At 38.9% G+C, this 9,657-nt stretch overlaps 1 protein-coding gene across 1 annotated transcript; it reads left to right on the top strand.

The window, feature by feature from the left end:
- Window positions 1-7,070: 7,070 nt before the first annotated feature.
- On the top strand, window positions 7,071-8,673 carry LOC148029719 (gamma conglutin 1-like). The gene has a single exon (XM_087686034.1). It carries the CDS (start codon window positions 7,248-7,250, stop codon window positions 8,439-8,441), a length of 1,194 nt encoding a protein of 397 aa, XP_087542160.1. The 5' UTR covers window positions 7,071-7,247; the 3' UTR covers window positions 8,442-8,673.
- The last annotated feature ends 984 nt before the right edge of the window (window positions 8,674-9,657 follow it).

Raw genomic sequence — 9,657 nt, 5'->3', positions numbered from 1 at the left:
ATGATCAACATGCCAAAAATTAAATAAGCTTATATAAGCTTCTAAGCTTAATAAAAGCTTATAGCCCAAACAATAATGCATAGTGCATGCTATTGATGAATCTGATGTATATTATGTGTCGAAAATCCAAATGATTGTGCCTATTCAGAGGGCTAATGATTGCCAACCCCCCTCTTATTCTAAAAGGAAAAATGACATTTGACCATTTTTATAATAATAATAATCAATAGAATAAATTATATAATTTATATAGCTTATACTAAGCTTTTAATAAGCTTTAAGGCTTTTAAAAAATCATTTGTCACCTGCAAGCTACCGTATATGGCAACAAAAATCTTGGGAGGGTGTTGCCACTTGTAGTGGAAATCACGGGAAGCCGACAACTTGCAAAATGGACCCATGTGGATGACGTTATCAAGTCAGGTGCAATTCCTAAAGCAATGGGGAAAGACAAGAGTGATTTTGAAGCTTAAAGGCCAACAACAACAAACTCTCCTATTCGGATTTTTCACTCTCTATCTTCTTGGAAAAACCACCTTAATGGTGGGAAAACCACTTGTAGAGGAAGATATTGAAGGCAATATGCTTGAGATAGAATGAGACCTTAAGAAAAAGACATTGGAAAAATCCTATGGTGCATGCATTAGGGGAGCACTTCCTAATGCATGTATTTGTAATGTTAGATTATCTTCTTCCCTATGATACGTGTTGAGCCTCACTTTTAGGCTCGTCCTTTGCATGAATGCTTTTTCTCACATGTATAGTCCTAAAATAATCAATCTCTATCCTATGACCATAATTTTACAAAAAAATAATATTGTAATCTTTTCTAAGCTTGTTACAAAATAATATTGCAATCAATCATTTGCATATATGCACGTACAATAATTGTGCACTATGGAGTGCTTATAAAAATACATTACTAAAAAATAATAACTTGCTAGTCAATATAGCATAAAACACATTAATTTACTCAATGTCCATCTTACACAATGCAACTGGTTCCACACATTCACATGTGTGACAACTCACAATCATGCATCACATCGCCAAATAAAAATTCACCTGAAATAAATAAGTAAATAAATCTATTTTTCATAATATATATTGTAAGAATTCACCATAGCTTAGACAATTATTGCAGAAATTTGAGAAACCAACAAATTGAAAGGGAGAAGAGTTGAGAAACAATTCTTGCACGAGTACACATTGGGTACAATCTCTATCCTATGCTCATAAATTTACAAAAAAATAATATTGTAGCCTTTTTTAGGCTTGTTACAAAATAATATTACAATAAAGAATCTGTGTATGTGTGAGTACAATAATTGTGTGCTATGGAGGAGTGCTCATAAAAACATAATAAATCTAATTGTGTGCTAACTTGCACTCCACTTAAAAATAATAATGTACTAGTCATTGTAACATAAAACACATTAATTTACTCAATGTCCACCTTTCAAAATGCAACTGGTGCCACACGTTCACACGTGTGACAAGTTGTGATCATGCAATAGATCACCAAAAAAAAATCACATAAATAAATTCTAAAATAAATCAACAAATCTACTTTTCATAACAAATAGTTCATTGATTAATACATTGAGAAATAGAGATAAGTTTTGATGCATGCTAACATGCATATACACCTATTCTAGATAGTGAATTTGAGGTGTACTCCATTAACTAATATACTTAGAAATAGAGATAAGTTTTGATGCATGCTAACATGCATATACGCCTATTCTAGATAGTAAATCTAAGGTATACTCCATTGCAGTATAACCAAAGACATCAAGGCATGTGCTATTTTTAGCAAGTTATACATGTTACGGATTTACATGAATCTTTTATTGATAGCCATGCTTCCCACATCTTCTCTTCTACTCATGAGCTAATAGAGTGAAGTAATAGGTGCATGCATTAAAAGATTTGTCAAGTGCAAGCCTTTCTAGCTATCTCTTTTTTGAAAGAGAGGTGTTTTATAAATGTTTGTGACTGATATAAGAGATGGAAGCATGGTAGGTTAATGTACTTGAGAGAGGATGATGCCATGCCCCAACTTACACATAACTTGTTTTTGAGTGGGAGTAGAGTTCACAAACCCCATGATTAGATGTATAGCTGCATATGTCCATTTCAAAAAGTTAAAAGAGGGGGAAAATAGTACAATATCCATGGCATATATGAATTTTCCATATGCTTTTGTACCCTTATACGTTCATTTTCTAAAATAGATGTTCCCTTATCAATTATAACTCATATGAGATATGGAAGTACGATAGTTAAGTTTACTTGAGAGAGGGATGAAGCAATTTCTTCAAACTCATATACTTGTTGATTTTGAGTGGTGCAAAGGACTTACAATAGAGAAAAGTGGCTTTCATAATTAGGTGCATTGAGAGTAGGACCATTTCAAGAATGTGCAAGAGGGAGAGGATGCTACAACAATAATGACATCCATTAGGTTGGCCATGGCAACATGATGAGAACTCGTGTGAGTTGGAAATGGGAGAGAAACAAAATTTATTCTTTGCTTTATTGAGCTTAGGGTTCCAACCCTCACTATTAGATCACCTTTACAACAACTAGTCTTAGGGGACACAAAATCATACCATGTTATCTATAGGATTTTCAAAATTTTGGCCATTGTATTAATATCCACACCCCATCTTTGACTTTTTAAATTAAGAATTAATAACAATAATAACTTGGTACTATACACACACATGTATTTTTAGTTGAGTGGGAAAAGTACCCACATGAACCTAATATTAAAGGCTATCAGTAAAATGGGCAGTTATCACATGGAGGGACCTAGCTATATAATATGGAGTCCCTTCTATGCACACCCTTCTGAAGAAGTATGTGTAGATCTATAATTTTCAAAGAAGATCCTTAGGAGGTCTTTGTTAAGTGAGGGTGTTAGCTTTCTCCTCCCTGAATGTTGGGGGAACAAGTGAAGTGCATTTCATTGCACAACGGTGGGGAAAAGGTGAAATGATTTCAAACTCCTACTATGGTTTTGGATTTAGAAAGATGAGAGGAACCTTATTAGTGGAACACATAATTTAGGTTTTTGCTCGATGATTCAATCCATTCACTCTATGCCTAATTGTCTTCTTGTATGAACTTGTGAAGAACTTGTGCTCACACTTATGTACATTAGTGATGGCTGCTTGAGGGCTAGTAAGGTGAGTTTGATATAATTTGAACCAACAAGTTAGGCCAAGTTGCAACAATAAAAAAGGTTTAGAAACAACATCTTCTTTGTTGGCATTTCAATCAATGCCAATAATTATCCTATGGAATTGTGGGTTCTTGATACACAAAAGTAATGCTTGCACAAATGTTGGGTGCAAAAATAGGGTCACCATAAACCAATACTATAATTTTATCAAGAGACACATTCTGAAACACACTAAGAACACATAAGTTATTTGTTCCTTAATATGTTGCTATTTCAAGAAGTTGAACTGTTTTTGTTTAATGATATATCATGGCCCATAATGTGTGTTATCAAATTGCAAAATGACTACTGAATAGAATGTTAGTTTGGCTTCATAGATCTCAACATATTGATTCCAATTAGTCGTAAAAATTTGTTGCAATAAGCATATGATATAGTGGGTGGTTGTAAGGTTTCTATATCTCCTTTGATAAGAGCCTTTTAGGTTCAAACTTACACATCAACAGTCCATTAATCAATACATTATAGAAATAGGGACAAGTTCCACGCATGCTAACATGCATATACACTTATTCTGAATAATGAATATAATAGGCATTCCATCGTAGTATAACCGGAGATGTCAATGTATATGTTATTCTCAACAATGTATGGTTGCCACATCTTCTCTTCTATTGATAAGCTAATGGAGCAGAGGTGCCTTCATTGAAAGATTTGTCAATGACAAGCCTTTCTAGCTATTGATCTTCCAAAAGAGAGGTCCTATAACTAATATGAGAGATAGAAGAATGACATGTAAGTATATGTGAGAGAGGGCGGTGCCATGCCAAAGCTTGCACACAATGTTTTTTTATTGGGAATAGAGTGCACATTCCCCATGATTAGATGTAGATCTGTGTATGGTCATTTCAAGAAGGCAAAAGAGGAAGAGGATACTGCAATAGCCGTGACATATATGGAATTGCTGTGTGTTTGTGCACCGTTATGCATTTGTTTTCTAAAATATACACTTTCTTATCAATCGTAACTCGTATATGATATGGAAGCATGATAGGTAATTGTGCGTGAGAGAGGGATGATGCCATTTCTTCAAACTCACATATATGTCGTGATTTCAAGTGGTGTGAAGGCGGCCCGCATATAGCAGCAAAAAATAACTTTCATGATTAGGTACATTATGAGGTAGGACCATTTCAATAAGGCACAAGTGACAAGAGGGATAGGATGCTAGTAGCAACATCCATTGACTCAACCATGGTGGCATCATGATCCCATGTGTGAGAGGCCTTTTATTGAGCTTGAGAGCTTCCAACCCTAGCTTTTAGGTCACCTTTACACTAACTAGTCTTAGGGTTCACAAAACCATAACATGCTATTTCTAAGATTTTCAAAATTTTGGATGTTGTGTTAATCTCCACACTCCATCTTTGTATTTTCAAAATAAGTATTACCAACAATAGTAATGTGTTGTTATATACACACATGTATTCGTGTGTGTGTGTGTGTGTGTGTGTGTGTGTGTGTGTGTGCGCGCGCGCGTGCGCGTGTGCGTGCGTGCGTGTGTGTGTGAAACTACACACATTCTCACATACACGTGCACACATGCAGCCACACACACACTGAGGTTTAACACCTATCAAAGCCAATATATTATTAGAAGGGGAGATGTGGTGTCAAAAAGTTTGCCTTCCACTCCACTGTGGTCAAGATCTTGCATTGGCCCAACACTGCATATTGTTGGCCTTCCCCTCACCCTCATTTACTCTATGGTGGAAGAGGAGAGGCGTGACTATCTTTAATGCACTCCCAGCCACAAATCCATACTACAAGCATATTCCCTACACAAACAACCCTTAAAGACCCAAAAGATCATGGATTGAAAATCCCATGTGCACATGCCACCTCTACATACATATCTATTTACATATAATCAAGACCCACACATGTAAATTTTTGTGCATGCTTGAATGTCCACACATATACATCCACACACCAAGTACCCATACTACCAAATCTCACCATCCATACACCTATGTAATGATCTTTTAAAGTGTGATCTTACACACACAAAACAATAGAGCGCGCACGCGCGCACGCACACACAAACACACTTAGATATTATTAGCAATCATTGTCATTTTAAATACTCCTATGTCTAAGTAGGAGAAGATCCACATTGTGCAAGAACAGTTATCAAACATGATTAGCATGTAAGACATAAAATCACTATTTAAAAGCTTCCAATTTGAGAAATCTAAAAGTCTAAGGTTTCCAATTATTATGGTGCTCTTGCACATAGCATTAATAGAGTAAATAGATACACATACGCTCTCTCTCTCTCTCTCTCTCTCTCTCTCTCTCTCTCTCTCTCTCTCTCTCAAGTACAACATGCACACACACTCCTGTCCATAAACAAAATATAAGACTTTATAGCCATGTAAGGATGTTACATCTACTATTGAGAGAGAGAGAGAGAGAGAGAGAGAGAGAGAGAGAGAGAGAGAGAGAGAGAGAGAGAGAGAGAGAGAGAGAGAGAGAGAGAGAGAGAGAGAGCTCCCTCTCATTTTCTCTCTCATCCATGTTGTAGGAAACACCTCACTCATTCATATGGTAGGGAATTCTCTCTCTCGTCCATGTTACAACCTTTTTGTTTAATGCCTCGGTGCATAGTGTTTTAGGGATGCACCTACATCTCCGTGAACATATTGGTCTATCAATTAAGAAACTAAATCTTAACTCAATTGCTAAATCTTTATACATCTAGCCCAAGTATGTATATGAAACATGATGTGATACCTAACCCTTCATATGCCAAGAAAAGGAAAATTTCATGATTAACTATATTTCAACAACTACATATGTTGCTCATATAATTAACCAAATTTCACCTAGGAAGATGTTAGCATTCATAGGATAAATAACTAATTTCCCCTATGAAGATGTTGGCATTCAATAACTAAATTTCCCCTAGCAATACATATTCCTTTATTGTGTAGTAAATGCCACTAACCACCAATAAGGTTTGCAATGAAGGGTGCATAATGAAGCTAATGGGTAGGATGCATCCCTTGTGGCATCTTTCAAAGTTCACATCCTCTCGTTAAAAAAAAAACAACACATAACAATACAAACGTACTCAATGAGGTGGCACCTAGAGGAAGGTTTTCTTCATACCTAGTTTGAAAAAACTATTGATAACATTTGTCCAAGTACCTAGTTTGTCATATAGGTTTTGTCCAAGTACCTAGTTTGTCATATAGGTTTTCCTCTCTGTAAGGGCTCTTGATAAATGTCTTCCACACACCTACTTTGTAAAAGCTCTTGTTAGGTCGCATCATGCAATGGAAACGTTGTCATATAATGTCTAGTTGTATGATGTCACATAGAACCAATGGGTCATTGGTTGATGGTTTTGTGATACATTGTAAAAACCACCAATTTCCAGATACAAAGTTGATCTATCAAAGGAGGCAAGATTGGTCATCCTTAGGAGTTGGGACCCTGACACAGAATCCCTATATGTAAAATATAAGGCTGTCCTAGTGAAATGGGACTTTCTTCCAATAAAAGATTGAAACGGATGGAAAATGAGCTCAAACCAGCTAGCTACTCGTGGAATCCAGCGTGTTGCTAATTGAATGTGAAATCGAACAATTTGTGAAAACCGTGTCTAGAAGAAAAATGTTAGAAGTCAAAGCACTTGGAAAACCAAAGGCTAAATGCGTGGCATTTAAAAGAAGGTTTGACCACACATGGGCTGTGTTTAGGATTGGCATCAACGACATGACCACCCAAGATATGGTTTTTATGAGATATGTTTGACTCTGTTACCTCTTTGAGAGCTCAAAGGGTAGAAATTATCCATATAATAACATTTGATATGATAAGAACGTGTTGATGAGAGACAACATGGGGAAGGCCTCATCCCCATTGACAAAGCTGCAGACCTGACGTTTCCTCCTCGTTACCTTGAGTGCCCGACTTGATTCTATTTGAATCTCACACAGGTGTATGAAATTGCACATATCAAATCATTACTCGACCGATCACTTCCATCATGGCAGCACCAGTGTCTTCCTGTCAGTCTCCCAAGCTGTGTATATTCCTACTCACCTTGGCCTTGGCCTGCCTGATCGCCATAGCGGCACCTAGCGCGTTCATTGCGCAGGTGAAATGCACAGGCCCTGCACTTTCCCCTTACTACCTTCTAAGCAACCTCAGCATTGGCACTCCTCCTCAGCCACAGCAACTGCTGCTGTCGACAGACGCCACTTCGTATCCATGGCTCCAATGCACCAACAGGTATAGCCGTGATTCCTTCAACCCGAGCGCGTCCTCTTCCTTCCACTACCTGCAATGTGGCCCTTACCACCGCCCCTGCAGTGTCCGCCTCCCTCCGGATTCTGTCGCAGGCCTCCTTGCTACAGACACCTTGCTCCTGCACACTACAGGTGGAAGCTCACAAGGCCCATTCTCACCAATCCCCAAGATCAAGCTCGCATGTGTGGCTCCAAAGGGCTCCATCAAAGTACCCGGGGTCGCTGCCATGAGTGCGAGTAAGGATGCCATACCTGCGCAGCTTGCCAGCAAGAGCATGTACCCTAGGTTCGCATATTGTCTCCCCGAGCCGGGGCAGACGGCTCCGGGGCCTGTGTTCTTCGGCGACAAGGTCAGTTACATGTTTGGAGACCCCCCGATCATGAACATCTCAGCGTTCCTGGCCTTCACACCACTGCTGCAGACCCATACGGGCCAGTACTACATCGCCGCAGGCGGAATCAAGGTGGACGGAGCGGCCATACGGATTCCTGGGAAAACCCTGAACCTAGCCATAAGCACGGAGCAGAGCTACACGAAGCTGGAGCGGCGGTGGTACGCGGCGCTGAGGACGAGCTTCCGGGCGGCGGCGGCCGCGAGGAACATCAGCGCAGCGCCGGCCGTGGCGCCGTTCGACACGTGCTTTGACACGACGACGATGGGGTTCTCCAGGGTAGGGTGGGCGATGCCTGCGATAGAACTTGATCTGGTGGGGGGGCAGGCATGGCAGATCTTCGGGGCCAATTCCATGGTGATTGTGGCAGACTCCGTGGCCTGCCTAGGGTTTGTGGATGCAGGCCCCATGCAGCCCTCCGTGCTGGGCACCTTCCAGCAGCAGAACAACCTCCTGGAGTTCGACCTGCACAAGAAGAAGCTGGGCTTCAGCGGCGTGCTCCTCTTCTTCAGAACCACTTGTGTTGACTTCAACTTCTAAGGTTGCCTTGCTCTTCGATCATTCCTTACTTACCCTATCAATAATAATCACATTGTGTTTACTCTTTCAACTCCTAAGGTTGCCTTTCTTATCCTGTCAACTTCACCTCCTAACATTTCCTTCGTCCTAATCGTTTCGTAACTAATGCTAATTATATGAGCTATATCTTATGTGCAATTATCCAACTCGATCCACACTTCCCCCTCCAATCAACCTTGCTTTTTTCTCTTTCCCACCGATCATAAATCTGGCTATTAACAACATGAATTGACTGTGTGTAAGTGAGATTAAGCTTGAAAAGTAATCACAAGTGAGATTAAGCTTGGAAAGTAATCAAATAAGCCATGTCGTGCAATTGCATCTCCATACCAATTTGATCGTTTCTTCACTCAATGCCCTTGCAAGGTAACTCCTTCAATTAACCTCCTCATGAGGTAAGTTCTCTAAGCAACCTCTTATGTGTTTTCTATTTTCCTTTGGCAAAATCGTAATGCAGATTTTTCTTAACTCCATGCTCAAAAGTGGTGTTCACAACCATAATTTGATATAAATACCGCAATTTTACTTGCAACTTCGATAATGTCCATGTCATTAAGGTCCTCTCACCAATGTCCATGTCATTAAGGTCCTATCACCGTTGGAGGACAACAACTTCGAAGAGTACACAAGCATTCAATGTTTGGGACCCAAAGGTGCATAATGTGGATCGGATAATGTGTTAAACAATGTGTTATATAAGTAAACTTATTTATACAAACTAAAACCATCTTTCTACATTTGAGAGGAAAAAAGGAATATTGACTTTATCACAAGATTTCTTTCATATAAGTTGTCTTAGGATAAATGACCCAATTATTATAGTCCAATAGCTTTGCCAACTAAGAGGAATGCATGAATTCAAGATCATGACAAAGTTGACTATAAATACACAGTTAATGCATGTTTTTGGCATTAGGGTTATTCAAAATCATCATCACGTTGACTTTAAAAGTAAACTTCAATGCATGAGCTATCATGGGTTGACATCAATCTACCAAGAGATAAGGATCATTGTTGTGATAATTACTATGAAAATAATATGATATTTATTTTTAACTTCTTGTCAATTTTCGTTGTCTATTTGCTGCATGGTCCTGATTTATTGCACGTGTGCACTGGTCACATTATGCTTGGGAACTAATGTCTTTTGTGTTGTGATGAGCATATTATTAGACAA

Source organism: Lygodium microphyllum, chromosome 10 (assembly GCF_053477565.2).
Source record: "Lygodium microphyllum isolate KBCC chromosome 10, Lygodium_microphyllum_v1.1.10, whole genome shotgun sequence".
Taxonomy (NCBI): domain Eukaryota; kingdom Viridiplantae; phylum Streptophyta; class Polypodiopsida; order Schizaeales; family Lygodiaceae; genus Lygodium; species Lygodium microphyllum.
The sequence above is the reverse complement of the archived record's forward strand: the minus strand, read 5'-3'. Positions and strand labels throughout refer to the sequence as shown.